Source organism: Monodelphis domestica, chromosome 1 (assembly GCF_027887165.1).
Source record: "Monodelphis domestica isolate mMonDom1 chromosome 1, mMonDom1.pri, whole genome shotgun sequence".
Lineage (NCBI taxonomy): Eukaryota > Metazoa > Chordata > Mammalia > Didelphimorphia > Didelphidae > Monodelphis > Monodelphis domestica.
In genome coordinates, this window is record NC_077227.1 from 74,619,196 (window position 1) to 74,643,482 (window position 24,287).

Sequence of the window (24,287 nt, forward strand, 5' to 3'; positions counted from 1 at the left end):
AATTTTTAAAGCTCAAAAGTCTAAAGCTATGAATACAGGATGAATAAGTTTTATGTCAGTGTCAGGGAACAATGAGAAACTTAGACTTTTACCTCTAGTCTTTGTAGCAGGTCTTCATGAAAAGGGAAAAGAAGCACATAAAGACTTTGCATAGTCTGTCCAGCACTAACCTGTGATGATAAGACATTCATTGTGATCCAGCACCTCTGTGATGAGTCGTGATACAATCAATTCAGGGTTGATTAAAAATCTGATTTCTTCCTGAACCAGCCCTGCACTGGTTACACCCCCTCCAACAAAACGATTGGCAAAATCCACCTATTAGGAATAACGAGTTAATTATATATGTATGCAATGGCCTTAAACATGTACACATTAATAAACTGACTCTAAGGTCCAATTTTCCTCTAGGTTGCCTCATTAAAAAAATACAAATATCCAAACCATAACCTTTAACATGGAGGAAATAGTGAAAAAAACAAACAAACAAACAAACAAAAACAACCCAACAACAAAACAAACAAAAAACCAACAACAACAAAAAAACCAAATGAGAAAGGTTTTTCCAGAAATTTTAAATAATCATATTCTCCTTTACTTTGATTAGTTAACTTATCTGTTCATTTCTCAAGATGCCAAACCACTATGGAGCTGAAAGCTAATTTAAAATTCCAATCTAAACTATGGGCTCTGTAATATACCTTTATTTGGGCCCCAAGAACACTATACAGAGGGCATACTATAATTGGAAAGCTTTATTTCTTTAGAGGTCAAGTCTAGGGTTTTGTACTTTCATCTCCACTTCTTTCCTCAGTTTGCCTGTAGATATTTTACATGACTTTCATAAATTATACCTTCCGGTATCAAACCCAGCAATCAAATATCTTATTGTCTTAACAGCACTTTTAACTAAGTGACTGACCTTTCTTCCTGCTTCTTATGTAATAAAAATCCTGTAAAAAAGAGACATTTTTTCCTTTCTAAATGTAAGCTAAGAAACCAACATTGGAAGGAGTGTTATGAACACTTAAACACCTCCTACTGCCAAAGAACCAAGAAACCATTATTGTCAAAACAAAAACTAAACGCATTATTTTAAAGGTAGTTCATGGCTCTTTTATGGGAATGAGAGTCAATCTTCAGATTAAATCAAAGACAATTCTACCTGCTGATAGTATTCATATAATGATAATAGCTAGTATTTATATAATGCTTTATGATTTGTAAATATTATCTCATTTTATCTTCAAAACAATCCTAAAAGAAAGGTATTATCATCATCATCTCCATTTTCAACCTGTCTTCAAATATAAGGTATGATTTTTTTTTTTGCTTTTTCCATTCTATTAAACACTACAAAATAAAGGTTTTTTTAAGGTGTTTGCTCTTAAAAGTTCGAACAAACCTATGAAACTGTTTGTCAAGAACAAACCAACTTCATAACTGAGGCATGGCAAAAATAAAGGTGTTAGAAAAGCACTGAAAAATAACCATGTCTTAAATCTTTAAATGCAATCATTCTTCTTTTCATACACATATATGATTCAAACACTTGTGTTAGAATTTTTCCCCTAATTAAATCCTTCCTGAAAGGAAGATAATTATTTAACATTTACTCAACCATCTCTTAAATATAAATTTGAACCAATCAACAATAATTCTGTCTTACTTAAATCAATATACCAGCTTTCCTTTATATGGCTAATACTCTGACAATGACTACTTGATGGGAACTCAATTTTACTTTTTGGAATAAGGTACAGGATAGTAAGAAACAGAGAAGACTTACAACCAAGCTGAGTATCCTTTGTATAAACCAAGAAAAAAAACCATGATATACACTTCATTTTCTGAGTAATACAACACATCTAATTTTGCACAGTAACTACCATACTTACCATGATAGGTCTGATAGTGGTGACTTTTCTTGAAATCTTAACCTATATCCTGTATTCTAATACTGTATCCTGTCCCTGCCTCTTCTTACAGGTTAAATAAATAGGTTTTATACTAGTTTGACTCCTATCAGTTTCATCTACCAACAGAACCAATTAGGCCCTAACAGCTGCAAGTAATATCTATACCAATTAATATCAATCAGTCGAAATCAATAACAAGATCAAATTCTACTATAACAAAACTGAAGCTCCTTCTCCTCCTAGATATTATATGTCTAAGCACCTAGCATCTTCCTCTTCCTCTCCTTCTCTGTCCCAGTTTCAGATAATAGCCTTGCTATTCCCCAAACATAATATTCCATCTCCAATCTCCATGCCTTTGCACATATTGTGCCCCCAACCCTGAAACACTCTCTTCCTCAACTCCACCTCTTACAATCCATGGCTCCCATCAAGATGATATCCTTGACTTTCCTACTTGCTTTGTCCTCCTTTCCCAATCACTTTGGATTTGATTTGTATGGATCTTGAATATCTTTATTGGTGAACATTCTTTAGCCTCTAATATCAAATAAGCTCCTTGAGGGAAGGGGCTCGCTTGCTTTTATTTTTATATCCCCAGCACTCAGTACAACACTACCTAGCACATGGCAGATACTTAAAAAATGTCGGTTGGTTGATATAGCCTAGGAAAAGAGGCAAGAGATAATGAGCATTAACTTAGAATCAATAATTAAAATTGGTCTCTCAAGAAAATAGGATAAGATATATGGGCAAATGAATATTTAAAAAAGGAATTCCTAATTAAATACAATTATATCCCAAATATTGGCTCAGGCAGTTAGGTGGTTCAGTGCATAAAGTACTGGGCAGGAATCAAGAAGATCTGAATTCAAATCTGATCCAACTCATGTATGATTCTACCTCATTTTCTTCATCTGTGAAATAAGATGATAATAAGAGTACCTAATTCTCAGGATTTTTATGATAAACAAATGAGACAATAATTGCAATGTGATTAGCAAATGCCATATAAATTTTAGCTGTGGTTATGATTATAATAACTGCAAATTGGGCAAACAAGAAAAAGTGACTAAAATGGAAGCTAGTTTCCTTCCTTGCAGCATATTAATTTTAATTAATTCTAAATTGCTGTTCTATATTAACCACAGTTCCATCATACCTTTTGAGTAAAAATATATAGCAACTTAAAAAAAAAAACACAAGACAGGATTCTTCATAAAACCATCAGGTAATGCGCAAAAATCACCCTGTACTAGTCTTAAAGTAATCCAATATAAGACTATATCTGCCCCATCCCTCCAAAAGCATGTCATGAAATGTCAGCCCTTTGACTGTAAAACTGCATTACTTCAATAGTTTCTATCATAACACCAAATACTTGTTGGGTATCTTAAAGAGTAAATTCTTATTCAGGCAGGATTTGGACTATATGGCCTCTGAAGGTCCTTCTACCTCTGGGATTCTGTGATGTTAATTAATATATGTTCTACTGGATATGGGGGACCAAAACACACACTTAGCTCTCAAATGTAAGTCTGTAAAAAGATTACTACAAATGAAAAGTTCACTGATGATGTCATAAAATGATAAATTACATGCAGTTTTGAGTTACAAATTTCATCTCCCAATGTAGAGATAATAGTGGAAAGAAACAGGAACAATGTTTGTGAAATGTCTTTAAAGGAAGAAAAGATACCCCCCCCCAAAAAAAATGCTCACTGCTTCAATGCAAAAATACTGTTAAAATATGGGAGACATCCCTCTTATCAATCTGTTTTAGCTGACTGATTCTCAGACCAAAACAGGGCAGTCAGCAGCAGAGGTGCATCTCAATCTCAATAGCAGGGGCAGAACAACTATGGAGAAAAAGGAATAAGAAACTGCCTGCTGACAACTTGTCAAGATTATACCCTAGAAACTCCACCACTGTCAATCTACAATCCACATCAGTCTGCATTAAGAGGCAAAGGCAGCCCAGATCTGGGGGTTTTCTGTCAAAGGCTTTTCTGAATAAACACAGATGAGAAACAAGGCAGGGAGACCAGTCCAATATGAGCATTACAAAGGCTGTCAAGATGACTCATTTTGTTGTTTCTATTCAGTCATTATGATTCACAAACTGAAAATCAACACAGGGTATACAGAAAAAAGGAAAAATAAAATAAAATAAAATTCCTTCACTCTCTGAAGTTGGCCAAAAGAGAGACAAGTTTCTGTTATTTACCTACCTGCAGCATGCCTTGTCCATTTCCTTCTATGGTACCTTCATAAGTTATGTACAACCGAGTTAATTTTTTTTCACACCTACAATTAAAAAGATTTTCCTGTAAGTGTATGAAACTTTTCACTAAATACAAAGGATCTACAACCATGTTTTTTTGTTTTTTTAAACAAGCCAAATGTTATATGTGAAGAGATTCAATAAATCCCACATGATTTTCTCAGTGGCTCTATTTCCATTAGTTTGTTAATTATATTTTTCTTTTTGGTGAAAATGAAAGCCATGGAAATTCTGATCTACGGTTTTCTTTTATTCATAAGGTTGTTAAATTGACTTACTGCCTTTAAGTCATCCAGAAAACATAATCATTCTCCCCCTTCATAAAGAACATTCACTGACATGTTTACCTAGGCTGAATTTAAATTAAAACCAAAGAAGTTTGTATTCAGCTGCATGTGAATATTTTTTTTGTTTTCCATTTCTTCAGGAAACTATGAATTATAATAAAGTGAGAAACAGACTACCTAGCATAAGATACTGAAAAATCAAAGTACTATAATGATAAGGAAGGCATAGTGTAGTAAGAAGGATACTAGAATTACAGACCTGGAGCTGTAAGGAGCTTAGAGGCCATCTAGTCCACCCCACTTATTTTACAGATAAGGAAACTGAGGATCAATGAGGTTAAGTGACTTAACCAAAATCACATAAGCGGTGAGCACCAAAAGTAGGACATAAACCCATTTCCCCTAGATCCAGAGTCAGTGCCTTTTCCAATTCCACCCCACCGCCTCCCATATTAGGGGTCAGAAAACCTTGATCCACATTTCTGCTATGCTATTTACTACATGTAAAATCTTCATCCTATTTTCTCATCCATAAAATAAGATTAAACTAAGTTATCCCTAAGTTCTAAATTGTGAATTTTAAAACTATTCCACCTTAATCAGACCATTCTTTCGAAGATGTGATTTAGCTATTTCCTGATCAGTAACAATGGAGATACTTGGAATAACAGAATCAGGTCTTGGAAACTCTATATTCTCCACTCTACTCAGTTTAACAAGATTTTGAAGATCTGCATCAAACTCAAGATTTAATTATCTGAGGAGATGGCCTTCAACAGACATGTCCAAAAAAAGGACAGACTTGTCCTAAGTCAAGCTAAGTCCTCATTGATAGAGATGAGACGCAGAAAAGTGATATAAAAACGTCCATATAAGGCATGTCACTTCCTGCCTCTTCCTCTTTCCCTGGAGAGGTGACTCTGGTTGGCAGCGTGTTAGGTGTTCCAACATCTTGGGAGTGGTGGCAGTTATTGTCTGGGTTTTGGCGGTGAGTTTTGTCCTTGACCTGATTCAGGTTCAGGCATCTCAGCTGAGCCCCTTTTTGGAGTTCAGGTTGATTCCTTCCCCCTTCACACTCCAAACCCTTACTTTCTAGATCTTCTAATCTTCCCGCCCAGTACCAGCCAGGAGAGGGTAGAATCCTTCACCCTTTCCTTCTCCCTTCTTCTTAATCTTCTCTACTATATCAATTAAATCACCATAAAATTTGGCAGCTAACTTGGGTATTTTATTATTTGTTTTTTTTTTTAATTAGGATTTTTTATAAATAAAATCCTTGGTGACCTAAATTAATTATACATTCAGACTCAGCCATAATTTCACCCTTTACAAAATCCTATAATTTGATAATCCTGTAGGAACCAATTCCTCCCTATCATTCAAAGTTCAACGGAAATGCTAACACCTGATTCATTCCTTCCCTGATCCAAGTTCCTTTGCTCCTTACTTGGACCTACCACAGGGTGTGCTGGTCAATGTTTAACAATCAATTCTCCCCGCATTTTTAAAAAAATGTGTACAAGATACTCTTTTAAGTTTAATACACATTATTAACATTTTCTCTATTACTTTCTGTCTAGACAATCACCAAAACAATACATCAAAATGATTTATAATATTTGTTCATTTCTGTGGTGTGAATAGTCATAATAAAAATTACAATCATTTCTTGTAAGCTGGTGTGAACTGGCTCTGGCACAGCCTTGATAACCTAACACTCTTTTGTGGCCTTTTTTCTTGTACTTAACATGCATTACTTTATACTACTGCCATCATCTTATATGTCAACTACAGTGTAAGCTCCATGATATTAGAGTCTTCTTTAACTAAGCCTTGTATCTCTCTCAGAACCAAATGTATCTTGAATAGCAAGCACTTAAGAAATGTTTAATGACTTGACCTGTTGAATGAAGCTCCTTAAATTGTTGAAAATTGACTAAAGATTGCATTTTCAAAGTTATGCTGAAGGAGGGACCTAGTCAGAGCAGATAAGCATTATTATATATCATTGCTTTTTTCTCTTTGGTTTCAATGAGCATCAAATACATATACGAAATACTCTTAGTCCAGCAGATTAAACCCCTATAATATACAATGTGCAAGATGAATAGAAATTATGAGGACATATTGGAAATGCTATTCCTGATCATTATCCTTTATCACTATTTTTCCAATTACTTTATACTAAGAAAGTTGACACTGAGGAGATATGACAGCATTATTCATAAAAATTAATTCAGGCTTTGGAGTCAAATCTCTTAGAATATTAATTCCAGCTGTGTCACCAATTTCCAATAGATGGGGTTGATAATCTCCAAAACTGAAAAAAGGTGGATTTCGAGTTTGAGAATATGGGTTGAAAAACCAGTTTTTACATTTACTACACAGTCATTTAGCATCTCAAGACTTTGGTTTCCTCACTTGTAAAATAAGAGGGCTCCATCAGACAACCTCTGAAGTCCCTTTTAGCTCAAAATCCCTGATCCTAAGTTTGTTTGAAGAATCTTTCTATCACTACCTCTTTCCTCACCTGATCCTGTCCTACCTGCCCCCTACTTGTAAAAAGGAAAAAGTCTTCTGCTAGGTAAGCAGCTACAAGCCCCCTTTATTCCTCTACCCCACCCCATTAACGGTCAATACTTGAATCATGATACTGGCAAAGGAATGCCAACCTTGATTCAAGATTCTGAGAAGTCTTTTAATCTCTCTATGCCTTATTTATAAACTGGATATAGTGCTAACTAGATCAGTAAACAAAAAGTTTGCACAAGTATACCAAGCTAACTCTTCTATTTTGAAATGGGTAGAGGCCTATTATTCCAGAAGGAAATCTTAAAAAATTTGTCAGTGACAAATTTAGAAAAGCTATGCTCAGGAAAATTTTCTAGTACAGTTGTCACATTGATGCCAACTATCCTGCCCCATTTATGGCATGTCTTTCTTTCCTCTCCTCCCCAGGCACAAGGTCCTTGGTGAGGGAGGAAACACTGGACCCTGGGGCCTCTTCACATTTCAGTATCACCTAGGTAACAGGGATAGTCAAGTTACTTAATAGCAGCAGAGACTTTGTGTGACCCAGATTATTAGTCTGTGCTCATTTGTTTTTTCTTAACAAATTTCTATTTGAACTTTATACTATGGCAGCAGAATTTATTTTAAAATCAAATTATTAGCTATTCAACAGACATTCTATTTTTTAAAATGCCATATTTTTCTTAAACCACCCTGAGTTCTTTTCTAGACATAAGCATTATTTAGATAAACAAAAATTGGATACAAATATGAAGGATGTAGAGTACTACAAAAAGACTGCTTTATGAAATCTTCACAATGATCAGGGTTAAGAAATAACCATTATGAACTGATTTCTGAAAAATTAACAGAATGAAAATTTCAAACATTTATTGAGTATCTAGGACTTGGAAGGTATCAGAAATATTAGTGACAGAACACAATAGCTTTTGTGCTTCACCTCCATTATACTCTTTAACCTAGTTTTAAAAATGAAATGTTTAGGCATGTTTTGATAAACAAACTGATTCTCTGATTATCATATTTTGATAAACAAACTGATGTTATAGAATTTTTCCAATCATTTGACTGATAATAATACATCAATAAAACGCTTCACCACATCCACAGATTGTTATTATTATAGCATAGGACAATGCCTGGCCCATAGTAAGCATGTCCTTAATAAATGTTTACTGGATGATAGGTTTATTGACTATTCTTCCCATTTTAGAGATGAAAACCCAGGTTCACAAGATCAAAGAAGACCAGGAAGACCTGAAGAGACTTCAAAGCTCACATAGTTCAACCCTTTTATTTCCAGGTGAGAAAAGTGAGGTTCAGAGAAGGTTAATTGACATTCATATCACATGGTAGCACAAAGTTTCAAATCCAACTCCTCAATCAAACCTCAGTGCTCTCTCCTCTGTGCCACAATGTCTCTTTAAGAAAATATTTCCTCTGTAACTTGTAAGACCACCATTGGAGTGATTTGTTCATTGCTAGGAATATTTTAGAAATGACACTGACTAAATGATAAAAACCAAAGGTAATGAAGGATCTCAAAGAGATGTATTAACTTGGGATGGTTATTCTAGAGGAAAAAAAAGGGGGGCAGGGTTATAGAAAAGGTGAATAGTTCATTTTTTTATATAGCATCCAATGAGAAAGTTAGCACAAGTATTATTATGTCCATTCTGCAGATAAAGAAACAATACCTTTGAGTGGTTGAATGTGTCTTGCCCAGGAAATAAAGCCATTCTATTGGACCTTGAACTGGAACTCAGGTCTTATCTAACTCTAAGTCTAGCACACCACTAATTCCACTATACCAATGGTGTCAAATTCAAATAGAAATGGATCTGGCCTGCATATTAACTTAGGAAATCATACATTAACACCTACATTGTATTGTATTTTTATTTATTTTGTAAAATGTTTCACAATGACAAGGGTTCTCTGGGGAGTGATTGATGCCTCTGAACTACATCAGGTTGCTCATCAATAGATTAAATTTAAAGCTACTGCAGAACACAAAATGAAGAAGCTTAATATAAATACAGATGAACTTCAGGTAAATACAGCTATTAGAGCTCAAATAGTTTAAAACTGCACTTTCTCACACCATATACCAAAATAAACTCTAAATGGACACTTGGTTTAGAAATAAATGGTGATACTTTAAATGAATTAGGGGAAACATGGATAAGGGATTTGGTCACTTATGACCAAATGAGACATAGAGAACATAACAAAAAAAGAAATAGATAATTTTGATTACATCAAATTAAAAAGATTTTGCACAAACAAAACTAATACAATCAAGAATAGAAAGGAAAGAACAAATTGGGAGAAAAATTTTATAGCAAGTATCTCTCTAACAAAGGCCTCATTTCTCAAACATATAGAAAAGTGTGTCAAATTTCTAATACAAAGAATTACGTAATTGATAAATGGTCAAAGGATATGAACAGGCAGTTCTCAAATGAAGACATTAAAACTAGATATAATCATATGAAAATATGCTCCAAATCACTAATGATTAGAGAAAAGCAAATTAAAATAACTCTGAGATGTTACCTATTAGATTGGATGATATCACCAAAAAGGAAAATGATAAAATGATAAATGGAGGAAATGTGGGAAAATTGGGACACTTAATACACTGTTGGTAGAACTGTGAATTAATACAACCATTCTGGAGAGCAATATGGAACCATGCCCAAAGGGCCATATATGCATATATACCCTCTGACCCAGCAATACTACTTCTAGATCTGTATCTCAAAGAGACCTACTTACACAAAAATATTTTTTGCCTTTTTCTTTGTACTCACAAAGAACTGGGGTCTCCATCAATAGGGGAAAGGATGAATAAGTTGTGGTAAATGATTATAATGGAATACTGGAATACTGGAATGGAATAATCAAAGTAATGAACAGGATGAGCTCAGAAAAACCTAGAAAGATGATATGAACTGATGCAAAATGAAGTGAGTAGAACCAGAAGAACAGTATATATAGTAACAGAAATATTGTATAGTGATCAACAGTGAAGGATTAAACTATTATCAGCAAAACAAGGTCCCAAAATAACTCCAAGGGACTCACAATAAAAAAAAATACTATCCAAAGTCAAAGAAGGAATGGATGGAATCTGATTGCAGATCAAAGCTTGCTATCTTTCGCTTTTTTTCCTTCCTAGGTTTTTTATTGTTTATGTGACATGTATCTTCTGTCATGGCATGAGGACTATAGAAGTCTCTCTAGCACTGATAACCTATAACAGTGATGCCAAACCTTTTAGAAACTGAGTGCTGGGCGCCTGCCTCCCCTCCCCACCCCCACAAACACAGGGGAGGGAGGAAGCCAATTGGGCTGCTGGGTGGAGGGGCAGGTGAAGTAAGGAATGTCCTCAGCACACATAGAGAAGGAGATGGGAGCAGCCTAAACACTCTGCTCCCCTCCAGGTCTGCCACCTCAGAGCTGTTCACCTGACCCTCTGTGTACTCCTATTGGGCTGCTGGGCAGAGGGGCAGGGAATGTGAAAAAATGTGGTCAAGCACAATGGAGAGGGAGAGGGGAGCAGCTCCACCTGAGTCCTACCTTTCTAGTAATGAACTCTGGATGTCAGGATGGGGAGGGGGTGGCTTGTATGCCCACAGAGAGCACTCTGCCATCTTTGGCATGCATGCCACAAATTTGCCATCACTAACCTATAATAAACCAGTTACTGCCTCAAGGCAGGGAAGAGAGAGAGTCTGAATTGCAAAATGTAAAAAAATTGTTTCAAAATGTAATTGAAGTACAAAAAAAAAGCAAAAACAAACAATTATACTGATACTTTTGGAGCACTAGATACAAAGAAGTTTCTAACAATTATAGAACTATCAAAAATTTGCCTGGCTAATTTTATCAGGTGCATATGTACATCTATATATACAGACAAGTTCACCTAGCCTTTATCTTGATATAATCATTAATCAAGAATTCACCATATATATGTAAGACTTTCTGTAAATAAGAGGCAGCAAAACATAGTAGAGAACTGACCTTAAAGTCAAAAAGATCTTGGTCCCACATTCTGCTTCTAATAGGATAATGCTATAATTTTGTGCAAGTTACTTAACTTCAGTGCCTAAGAAGCTCTCTAAGATGATATGTTACAGAGAAAGAGCTGACCAGAATGGTAGGAGGAGTTTCCTTACTTAAGCATTCTCAAAACCAATGGAAGTCATAGGTCAGTCCTTATTCCTACATATGGAATGAGCTGCCTAATAAGGTGTGTACATAAATACTATCAGTCAATCAAGAAGCATTTAATTAAGGGCTTAATCAGTCAATAAATATTTATTAAGCGCCTACCATGTGCTAGACCCTATGGTTAAGTGCTTACTAAGTGCTGGGGATACAAAGAAAAGAAAAAACATTCCCCATCCTCAAGGAGTTCAAAAATTAATAAGGCACTTCTTTGTATGTATTGATATAGAGATATGTATGTCTATGTGCATATGTATATACATTCACAAAAAAAAACACATGCACACATATGCTCATACAAATCTATATGATATAACTAGGTGGTGCAGCAGTAGATTAAAGAGAGCTGAGCCTAGAGCTAGGAAAGAACTGAGTTCAAATCTGACTTCATTTAGTAGCTGTGCAGCCCCTCAAGTAAGTCATTTAATATGTCTGCCTCAATTTGCTCAATTGTAAAACATGGATAATAACTGAGCTGTTGTGAAGATAAAATGAGAATTTTAAAAAAAAGAACTTAGAATTATGACTGGCACATATAGTAGGTGTTTAATAAATGCCTGTTCTCATACATATGAGTATGTGCATAATGAGTTCTATATCAATGCAAGTATTTAAGAAGAGGCTGGAAAACCATTTGTCATAAATGTAAAAGAGAATTTATGCATTTGGTTGAAGACTGAACAAGATGATCGCTAAGGTCTTTTCAAACCCTATCATTCTAAAATGCTTCACTAGTTTGCCTATCTTTACTTTTCCTGTAAGGTTGTTCATTTCCTCCCATGTCTAAGCTAACTACTCTCTTTCAAAATAAAACTTAGCTTCACCACCTCTGGGTGAGAAGATTCTAATCACTCAGGTGGCAAGAGGGCATTATTTCAGGCTTCATCTTAATACAGGTGTTCTCAACCAGCAGCTAACAGAAGCAACCCCCATTTCTTCATACATTCCATACAGTATAAGTGAGAGCAATCCCAGTGACATGATGAAGCACTAATTTTACAACATAATTAATATGGCTATGTAACAGTGAGCTATATAAACCAAAAGCATCAGTACAGGGTGACAACTATCAGACTAGGCAAAATAGTAAACTTTTAGCCTAATCTATTAAGCCAATGTAACTCCTATAGTTTTACATACTACAGAAATTAAAATAATAGCACTAGGGTTACTCTATCATTAATGAATTTTTGAAATATTTTTATTCACATTCCCAGTTGTATAAATAGTATATATCACTAAATTTTGCAATATTTAATTATTTTAAATGATTCTACTCTCCAAATGCAAATGGACTTTAGAACTCATATAGCACAACCCCTTCATTAACCATAGGCTGATTCTACATATTCACAAGCTACTCCAGAATTTTAAATGAAACTTTGTTCCTGAGAGAGAATTAAAACCAACAGATGAAAGAAGTTACAGGGTGTTACTGTTATTGGTTGACCCAAAAGAAAAAAAAAAGAATAATTAGAGCTCTCCAACAATAGAATGTGCTGCCTAATGAGAAAATGAGCTCAAAGTTGTTTGAGGTATTCAAGCATAAGCATGACAATCCTCTTCCACAGAGTTTAAAAAAGGGAATCTTCTCTCCTCCCCTCCATCCTCCAAAATCTAAAGTCTTTGAGGGAAGGGATGGTTTTCAACTAGGTCTTTGTATTGAGTGTCAAAGGTGCTTAATAAATGCTTTTGAAATTGAAATAAATATATTAATACAGGAACAAAGTGATGCCCATTGAGTTAATGAATTATTTATTAAACAACAAACTAAATGACACCTATATAAGTAAGAATTTCTGCTAGGGAATTTGGGACTTTCAAATTGAAGTCAGATAGGTCAGTGCTTTTAGGGATCTTACTGTCTAGTAGAGGAAACAACATTTGTACACTTAATAAGAGTCATTCAAAGCTGAATGGCCTGAATGCAAGCTAGAGATAGAACCATAGCACCAAATGGCCATGGATGTTTAGAGGAGGGAGAAATCGCTTCTGATTAGAGAATAATGGAAGTTTTCTTAGAAGAAATGCCATCTAAGTCAGGTCTTGAAGAAAGAAGAAAGATGTAAAGAGAAGGAAGGGAAACTTTACATTCCAATCGGAGATAATCATGCGAACAAAGATAGAGAAATATTAAAGATCAAGCCACTATCAGGAATGATGAGTGATCTAACTTTTCTGTATGTAAAGAAGAACTGTAGGAGAAGTCTGGAAAGAAAAGTTAGGGCCAGATAATGGAAGATCTTGAATACAAGACTGAATAGTCAAAAGTTTATTCTATAGGAAATTGGAAGCCAAGTTGTTTTTAGCAAGGGAGTGGCATAGTTAAAATTCTACTTTAGGAAGACTAATCTGAGAACAATAGGGGGGACAGAGTAGTAGGTAGAAACAATAACAGAAGCAGTCTAATCAGGACATGATTGCATCCAGGAAAGAGGCAATGAGAAGTAAATTTTAGTTGTGGCACTAGAAATTGTTAGGAGGTGAAAAATACTACCAGCTTCAAAATTTGAAATCCAAATGGATTAGAGACTGGATATGGGCAGGGGAGTATGGGGATGTAAAGGGTCCTCATGGCTATAAAATTCTATAGTTCTCCTGAAGCAAGAGATTTTTTTTTTTTAGTCCATATGCTAAATGGTGATGCTATTGATAGACAAAGGCAATATCCTTTACCTTTCCCATTCTGGAAAATCTTGAAGACTCTGTCTTGTAAATGTCACCAAGCCAGTAGGTTCTATAAAAGCAACAGAAGAAAATGAACATATATAAACACACCATGAGTTTCAACTTTCAGAAGTTTGTTCTTCAGATCATGAGTTTTAACAATGACTATGTATCTATCTGGTCAAGGAAGCCAGTAACAGTAGAAATAATAAATGCTCTTCTCTTTAAAATGATCTCATTTTAAAGTCCTTGCTTTCTTAAATTCCTTTCCACAGTGTAAATTATCTACAAAAATACTATGCTAAGTAAATAATGTATAATTAAAGTCATGCAAAAAGAAGACCTAACAATGGAGTTTGATTACTAATGCTATTAAGATTTGCTTATTAAATCCTATATTGTTACCTTTTTTAAAGGATGCTTTTGGTTAAAGGCATTTAAATCAAAAGTTAAAAGGTATGCAGTGCTAATAGCTGAAAGGAATGCTGATGTATAGCAAGAGGTTTGTGAGAAGGAAGAAAAAAAAGATCTATCCTAAAGAATGTTACAACTTCACAGGGAGGGAGGGAAAAAAGATGAAATATTACTAATTCAGTAAATGTTGTTTTACAAGAGATGCCCTTTTTGGTTTAAGAAGCCATTTTTGGAAAATCAAGAGAGAGAACCACAAATCATCATCAAGACTAAAGGTAATTAAGTAGATTCAAAGAACAGCATGATTAAGACCAACCATTTCTAGTTATCTTATGCTTAATTTTTTTTAAAAAGAGACACATCAGAAGCTGTTAGGAGGTAAAGCCCCAGTAAAGGCTTGCTAATATTCCTAGTAAGTTTTCTTGTTTTAAAAATTTTGAATCATAGGCAATAATACCCCAACCATACAATGAAGCTGCATTGGAAAATCCAATTGTAAACAGAGCTAAAAAATGTTCTTTAGAAATAAATACTGTCAATCCTTTTTTTAGATTAATGGATAAGCTTTAAATATTTTATATCTAAACAGAGGAAAATAGGTAATCAAACTGTTCAATCCCTGAATAAACAGCCTTTTTAGACACTATCATTTATTTTCCACATCATTTAATGGACAGATACAAAACAATAAGTTGTAACTTCCTACATTAATACAAGACAAAGACAAATTCATAGCTGTATATAAACTGGCAGAAAGTCAAATAAGACCAAAGAAAGTTACAAAGAATGGCCCTTTGGACAAAGTCATTGATGAAAATACCAACAAAGACCAAAATAGTATGAAGCTCACACAAAAGGCACAATTTCATCTAAGAAATATGATATTTTATTTAATTAATTATTCCAATTAAAACATTTAAAACTAGATTTTACATTTTTTTAAAAATTAGAATATAGTATACAACATTAAAACTACGATAAAAAATTTTACTTTTGATATTTAGAAAGTACTTCTAGATCTATATCTCAGGTTCATCACTAAGAGATAATAAGAACTTCAGTAAAAAGAGCAATGGATTTTCATTCTAGCCCTACCAATGACTAAATGTGAGACCTTGAGAAAGTTGCAATCTTTCTGAACTCAGTTGTCTTCTTTTAAAAATAGATACAGAACTGATTCTGTCTACCTCACAAGCTAACTTAGGTGAGGATTAAATAAAATGAGAAAATACTTTAAATACTATAAAAAATGTAGGAAATTATCATAATGGTATATGTAGCTATCCAAATTACCTATTAACAGAAAAATCTAGTTAAGAGGGGAAAAGTTATTGATGTAAAGTGTTACTTTTTAAAAAAGTATTAATAGGGGGCAGCTGGAGGGCTCAGTGGATCAAGAGTCAGGCCTAGAGACAGGAGGTCCTAGTTTCAAATCTGGCCTCAGACACTTTCTAACTGTGTGACCCTGGACAAGTCACTTAACCTCCATTGCCTAGCCCTTACCACTCTTCTGCCTTGGAGCCAATACACAGTATTAACTCTAAGACAGAAGGTAAGAGTTAAAAAAAAAAAAAAGTATTAATAGTGTTGCCTAATTGTTAGATTAGGATATGAAATTTTGATCTAATTGTTGTAAACACTACTCAATATACCATACATTCTTCCTACTCTCATTATCCTGTTTTCTCTTTGTGGTTACATGACTTTAAGAACAAATGTTTCAAACTACAGGTTTATCCAACAAGAGATGCAATAAATGTATAATGAAAGATCCTAAGAATTAAACACCTAAGTCTTTTTATTAAAAATTAAGTTTATTTATTTAATTTGGAATATTTTTCCATGGTTACATGATGCATGTTCTTTCCCTCCCCTCCTCCCACCCCCTCCCATAGCCAACAAACAATTCCACTGGGTTTTACATGTAAACGCCTAATCCTTAAACAATTTCTAAGGATAAAATTAGTGTGGCCTTATGAAATTCTGAAGAGTGAAAAGCTAGTTGGTCAGGATCTCTTTTGAAAGATTTCACATCACATTTAGTGTTTTTCCCAAATTATTTGAAATGTTAAAAACTAATAGTTCCTTCTAGAAGGAGCATAATTTACTCCATTTCCTTAAATTTGGAATTGTTTTGTTATTGGGACAGGATTTGTTTTACTTACGATTTTATAAAGCAGAAAAATTGCCATTTTTCCTAAGAGACAGAGAACAGGGCTGGACATGTGATTTCCAGTATGGATTCCAAGTATGGAAGTTTATAAGTATGGAAGTGAAGAAGTTCCTTCTACCAAGTTAGGGCAGGACTTTCTCTGCAATTTACAGTCTCAACTTTCTACAGCACTTGACAAATTAAGGAAATTGTCTGGAGACACATAAGCAGTGTATGATTTTTTTTTAATTCTATTTTATTTTATTTTCAGATATGAATTTTCTTCTCTTACCTTAACCTTCCCTACACTTGAGAAAATAAGAAAAATACAACCCATTGCAAACATATCTAGTTAAGCAAAACAAATTCCTACAATAGCCATGTCCAAAACAAAAAATTAAATATAAGCCTCGATTTGCACTCAGTCCATCATCTCTACCTGGAGGCAATCAGCATGTTCCATCATGAGTTCTCTGGAATTGTGCTTCATCACAATGTGGATCAGAATCCCCGAGTCTCTTGGTTCATCATCTTTACAATGTTGTTATTATATAAATTGTTTTTCTGGTTCTACTCACTTCCCTTTACACCAGTTCATAAAATTTTTTTCCAGGTTCCTCTGAAGCCAACCCCTTGATCATTTCTTCCAACACACGAGTACTTCATCACATATATATACCCTAACTTGTTCATCTATTTCCCAACTTATATACACTCTCGTAATTTCCAATTATTTCCCACTATTTTTTTAAAGTTTCTTTAAGCATATTTGCATATATGGATCCTTATCTTCATTCATTAAAATTAAGAGATTTTCCTAAGAAAATGATGAAAAAAAATTTTTACTTAGTTCTGTCATCTTTGAATCTGCACATGGTAATATGTCCCTTACTACTTATTTCACTTACTACGGAGTATATACCATAGATAATGACAAATTAAAAAAATCTGTCAAAGTAGCTGACAGAAGTCAATGCAATCATATAGATGCTACTATTGATTCCTTCAGAAACAAGTAAACGCACTGCCTTTGGAAATATATGCAAAGTATTAAATATAAAGCACTTGCAACAGGAGGAAAAAAAAAACATTAAAAGAAAAAGAATATAGGACTATAACCTTAAAATGACCCAATGAAATGTTAGGTCTGTATACAACCATTATAGAACATTTTCAAAACCTAACCCTCTCTACTCTTCTCTCAGTCCAGGTTACCCTACCAGATCCTTAATAGAAACCTGGTGACTAACAGTAAAGTTTTCATTTCAAAATTCTTCCTAAGAAAATACTACAACAATTCACTATATCATTATGAAAATCAGGATTTACTACCACTTTGATCCAAATATAGGCTACTCCTAAAAAGTGATATATTTGAAATAAAAAGACATATTAGCAAACATACACTGAAAATTTATACCAAATTTCCATATTACTTAGACACACATACATCTCACCTATTATAGGAAAAAAATACAAAAAAAATATCTAAAAATAGGTTTCCTATTTTCCCCTAAAAATAAATAAATAATATTCTGCTATCCGAAAATGTAAGTATCCAGGGCTATAAGGCAATGTAGAATGTTCCAAATGTCTCCAAACTCAGCAATTTTCCTGAATTTTCTCTCTACATCTGTTCTCACTGCATTTTTGTGAGACAAGGATACTTGTTAGTCATTATTCTGCAATTCCTATCTCCTGGCCTCATCCTCATGTCCCAGGAAGTACATTAAGTACAAATTTTGTGTTATATCACTGATAGGGAGATGCTATAGATGTACTTTAGGAAAAATCTTGCTACTTCTTCCTTCCCCTAGTCTGCCCCAGCAAATGTTTGTGATGAAATATAAGAGGTTTCCCTTAGGCTCCTTGAAGTCCTAGAGCAGTGATGGCAAACCTTGGTTACAGGTGCCAAAGACAGCACACACAGAGCATGCTCTCTATGGGCATGTGGCCACCCCTATACCAGACAGAGTCTGTTACTAGAAAGGCAGGACTCAGGAGGAGCTGTTCCCCTCCCCCTCTCCACTGAACCTGATGACATTTTTCCCATCCCACAGCTCTTTGCCCAGGACCCCAATGGGAGACACAGAGGGTAAGGTGGGCAGCTCACAGGCAGCAGAGCTAAAGGGGAGCACTCAGGTCACTCCCCTCCCCCTCTCTACACTAGCTGAGGACATTCCTCATTTCACCCACCCAGCAGTCCAATGGGAGAGTTTCCTCCCTCCCCTGTGTGGGGTAAGGGAGAGGGGGCAGAGTGTGTCTGGCACTCAGTAGGGGGGAAGCCGGCATGACACTCAGTCTGGGAGTGGGGTGGGGCAAGGCCTGGCACTCCATCTCTAAAAGGTTTGCCATCACTGTCCTAGAGCATTCTCACCTTCACCCTCACTCTCTTTTATCTTGCTACCATCTATACCATGAATCTTAAAAATACTTTAGCCCTGGAAATAGGAGGAAATGTAAACATTTCAATCTATACCAATGAGTGCTCAAGATCCATCTTTACAGCTTCCAGTAGCAATCTCTGAAGCACCTCCATACAAATGAGAGACCCAAAGTGCAAGACAAAGGCCAAAGTCTTTGAGGAGAATCCCAAGGTTAACTACTAATAGTTTCCAAATAACTTCTTCTTCAGATTTGAGAATATAAGGAGGACAATTTCTCAGAATTGAAGTGAGATCCTATTTCTGAGGGTCTGGGTTGGAATGCTGGCAGTTGCTAGAAATCTGAGAGCAGAAAAGCTCTGCCTCCCTTATTTTACAATATTAGGACAAAGGACATCTGCTTGCTCCTCCAACTTGGGTAGGGGGGCAAATAAGGAAAACAACTGAGGCTAACTAGGTCTATGACAATAAAAGCATCATTATAAACCATACTACAGACATAGATAAGTTAGAGTTGGGGAAAATTGGGGCTTGTATTCAAAGAAAAACTTTGAAAAAACAAAAACAGAGCAATATGGTTTATGTACACAGACACACTGTATAATTGAAAATCTTTTACCCCAAAAAGAACTACATTTCCCAGGAACCCACTGACTTCCTGTCGTTATGTACTTCCTGTAGACAGGGGATATTAGGCAGGGATGTAGAGGGTCCTAGACTCTTGGACTTGATGACAGTAAGCATGGTGGTGGTAAACAAGGGTTTAAACTGGCTGATCAGCCATGGGTACATGGTTTCATTTTTATATCCCTTTTATTCCTTTATTTCTAATGATCTTTAATAAATATCCTAAAATATAAAAATAAATATAATGCTGTCATCAAGCCCAAGAGGCTGGGACCCTTCCACGTCCCTGCCTAATATCCCCTGTCTGTAGAAAGTACATAATGACAGGAAGTCACTGGGCTCCTGGGAAATGTAGTTCTTTTTTAGGGTAACAGATTTTCAATTATACAACACAAAGGTAAAAACCAAATTACTACTCCAATGATTCTTGTTAGCATTTCTGACTTTTGTGGTGTCTTTTTATATGAAAGCATCCTCACAAGTCAATCTTCATGTAAATTCACTAGCCCCTTTCAGTGAAAAGGCTATTAGGCAAGAACAAAATGGATTTACTTTTCTCTGTGACTTTTCTAAAGTAGCAGAAGAGAGTTTTAAGCTTCTCAGGCTTCCTTGATGATCTTCCTTCAAATAGTCTGAAAGAGAAAACAAAAAGAACATGGATTAAAGCCATCTGAATGGACAGAAGTAACGGATAAAAAGAAATCCCTCATACAAACCTCTTCACCATCTTATAATGTGGAACTGGAAAATTAATTTGTTCTAAGTAGTGACTGGAAAGGCTGGAATTCCCCTGTAACCCAAGCGTAAGGATCAGGCCACAAAGTAGTTTTTTCCCAATTGCATTTCTCAAAGACAACTTGTTTTAAAGAGAACTTCATACATGGGTCTCTTCAAAGTCAGCTAAGGGCACTCAGTATCATCATGCATGCCCATTTTCCCCAACTAGTCATCTATAAAGGGCAAGTTGTGTTTAGTCTTCCTAATGCCAGAAATCTTTCACACTGACCAGAACAAATGTCATCTCTAGGCTTAACAATTAAATTATCTTTGACCAAAATGTCCACATCTGGATTTTTTCAATGTGCAAGTAACAGTGACTGGAATTATACTTCTTTGGGTAATTAAGCAAATGTATTTTTATAGGATAACCAAAACATATCGTGGCATCTAACTTCCAGCAACCTTACTTGTATGACTTAATTTCGTTTCCTTCAAAATGACACAGTATTGTTATTGCTAATACATAATGCAATTTGTCCAAAGGAAACAGCAGCTAAAGCTTTGCGAGCAATATGCCCTGAGTATATAGTTTACTAAGTGATATCTAATTCTAGAATAGCTTTTTGGGCTTAAGATTGTGTTTCTGAAAAACATTTTTTAAATATAGTGAAGGTCACTGGGAATAAAACTGATGTGATGGCATGTATATCCTGGATTCAAAACAGAAACGCTCCAGGTAAAGTCTACTTTTTAGGGCTGAAATAAGTTGTTTTTAGTAGTTGGCAAAGGAGACTTATGTAATTTCACAAAGGATGAGATAATTCCATAAGGAAATCCTGCTTAGCCAATGATGCATTAGGAAAGGAGGCAGGAAAGTGGAGGAAGGGAAGGTGATGAAGTCTCACCACATAATCATTAAGGAGGCTATCTGAGGAAATAGCTCATACAAATATGTAACTAAAGCACAGTCAAAAGAAACTCCACAAAATTGGTTTATAAAGACTGATTTTTTAAAATTAATAGGTTAAACCATCTTGGATTTTTTTTACTCAAATGATTTTAGCCTTTTCTCTGATTTTATTTAAAAGGAATGTCTTCAGTAATTTTACTGACCTAAAACAATTAATTCCTCTAAAATTCTCAACTGCTTTTATCTACTCGAGGGAGCTGGTTGATTGCTAAAGTAAAGATTATTTCACTGTGTGGGTTTGGGTAGACTCAATCTTGATGTCAAAAGAGTTAACAAATATCAAAGTTTGTTATAAAATAATAAAAGTAAAAAATAAAGCAACAGTTAAACTGAACATCTTCAAAATGAATAATAACTTAACTGAAAGGCTATCATAACCTAGAATCCTTTCCCCCCCTTTTTCCTATATAGTATAATAAATCAGTTCAGATTTCAAAGTCAGCAATCCAATTTTCTCCACAAAAAGGAATGTGGTATATGATTAGAGAGGGAAATGCAGCTGTTGCTGTTAGCAGCATAAACCGCCATTCTCCCAAAACTTTTAAATCCTCTTTAAAACAATAAATTCACAATTATCAAAAACATGTGTGTTCTCCATCTGGACATTGGTACTTTCCATGCCCATACAGACAACTTAACAATTTCAGGAGGCTCAGACAATATATTGTATCACTATGGTGATAAAGACCTACTGGCAGTTACTGTCATCCTTTACAAATTATGACTGTTATTTACTTTTTAGGTCCAATCCTTATTGATGTAAATTAGATAGCTTCTCAATTTATTCTGCTTATTAGATTTCATAAGACTAATTTCAAGCCTAGACATAACTTAATCTTCATTCTCTTCTCTTCTTCATTGACTAGTAACACCCCCAAAGGTATCCTCAATTCATAGGGAGAATTATAGGCTCACAATTTTAGAGGATGAAGTCACTTTAGGTGATATTGACTTCAACTCCTTCATTTAAAGGATAAAGAAAGGGGACAGCTGGGTGGCTCAGTGGATTGAGAGCCAGGCCTAGAGATGGGAGGTCCTAGGTTCAAAGCTGGCCTCAGACGCTTCCCAGGTGTGTGACCCTGGGCAAGTCACTTAACCCTCATTGCCGAGCTCTTACCACTCTTCTGCCTTGGAGCCAATACACAGTACTGATTCCAAGATGGAAGGTAAGGGTTAAAAAAAAAAGACAAAGAAACCGAGGCCTAGAGAGGTTAAGTGACTTGCCCAGAATCAGATAGCTAATAAGCATCTAAGATAGGATTGGAGCTCAGGTCTTCCTAACACCAAGTTAAAGAGTAGCATTGAGATTCTCATTTGGGTTTTTAAAAAATATATGCTATGGGGCTGCTAGGTAGGTCAGTAGAAAGAGAGACAGGCCTGGAGATGGGAGGTCCTGGATTCAAATTGAACCTTAGATATTTCCTAGCTGTATGACCAGTAAATTACTTAACTCCAATTGCCTAGCTCTTTCCATCTGCCTTGAAATTTATACTTAGTATTAATTCTAAGACAGAAAATAAGAGGTTTTTGTTTGTTTTTTAAGCATATCCTGCTTATCTATTTAAACTTGCCTATTGAGTCTAATCATAAAACAACCGAAAAACACTGATCAAAAATAAGTATTCACCCCTCTTGCAAACAATGTAATTTTATGTTTTCAGTAGATTTCTATTTATAGTCTCCAAGTCCAAGTTCTTTGAAGTAGTATTTGTACAGCAGAGGGGCTCAGGCACATATTCCCCAGCACCAACAGTCTCCTTGCATCATCACTAGGTCTATTTGGTAGATGTGACTGATGGCAAAGGGTCAATAATCATTCTACAAGAAGTTATTAAGCAATTGCTATGTGCTCAGCACTGGAGATACAAATACCTGAAATGATCTCTAAGAGAGCTTAGCAAAAGTGACTAGGAAGGGCTAATCAAGAAACTTCACTTTCCTAACAGAAAATTCCTCTAAGCAAACTGTCTTTACTCTAAAAAGAACAGGTGGAACAAAGGTCATGTACCTATTAATTGGCACTATTCTTCTGATTCAGAGACAACTCACACTGAAAATGTAATTTCCTCAGGGTAATATATAAAGCCAATGAAATATGATTCTTGGCTCCAAATCATGCATTAAAAAGTTAAGGATTCATTCCATTAAAGTGTATTATAAATCAAGTACAAGCATAACCACCTCCCCTTTAAATGGAAATAATTGATAAAATGCAACTTTAAATTTTCAGCCAGGAAGCCACTCTTTCTCTTATAAGATGTTCAGTCAAATGGCTTGGCCAGGACTTCAATCTAAGGCAGAGGCTGAGATATGTAAAGCCCCCCAACCCCCACCCCACTCTACTCCAGGCAGACCACTCTGGCAACCCACAATTTATCTTGGCCCTTCTGGGTTCCAAGCAATCTCAGCAGCATCAATGCTAATTCAATTGGAAGCTTTTCTATGGCTGTTTAAGAATTCTGGGGCAGTGAAAGGCAGGCAGAGGAGAAGGTCAGTGATATTTAACATAACTAAGCAGGACTGCAAGAGCACTATAATAAATAAAAAGAAGACTTATTCAATTTATTGACGTCAGTCTCTAACCACATACTCTTACTGCCTTATTTAATTCAGACAGCTCATAACCCAGCCTACTCATATACCTCACAGATAATGGAAGGAAAAATTCTTGATGTGCCACAAAAATAGTAACTGCCAAAAAAAGGGGTGATAAATATAATTATTATATCCAACAGGTCCTATGAAAGGGGATCTATTTCAACACAAAATCATGATATCTGATATGTAATTACAAATATTCATGGTCACCAATCATGTTCTCTCAGTAAGCAATTCAAAATAAGGTAGGAGAACACTTAGGAATTGTCATAAATATTAAATATGTCATTTCAGCTTCCATTAATTACTTGAAAATGGTTAAAGATTTGCTGTTTTCAGAAGACCACAGATTTAGAGCTAGAAAGGATGTTAGAGGCCACTGAATCCAATCCAATTGATGAAAATGAGGTCCAGAGAAATCCAATGATTTCCCTGGTGTTACACAGCCAGGAAATATTTGAGGCAAGATCTGAATACAGGCACTTCTCACTCTA

At 35.2% G+C, this 24,287-nt stretch overlaps 1 protein-coding gene across 1 annotated transcript in view; it reads right to left on the minus strand.

Moving 5' to 3' along the window:
• The window catches only part of PARG (poly(ADP-ribose) glycohydrolase), a 162,767-nt gene that overhangs the window by 35,375 nt on the left and 103,105 nt on the right, over positions 1 to 24,287 (minus strand). Inside the window, exons 10-13 of the mRNA XM_001372494.4 lie at positions 20,058 to 20,137; positions 13,938 to 13,998; positions 4,151 to 4,226; positions 171 to 318 (exon numbers count right to left, since the gene is read on the minus strand). Of these exons, the coding sequence (XP_001372531.1) occupies positions 171 to 318; positions 4,151 to 4,226; positions 13,938 to 13,998; positions 20,058 to 20,137 (365 nt within the window). The remainder of the gene's footprint in view (positions 1 to 170; positions 319 to 4,150; positions 4,227 to 13,937; positions 13,999 to 20,057; positions 20,138 to 24,287) is intronic.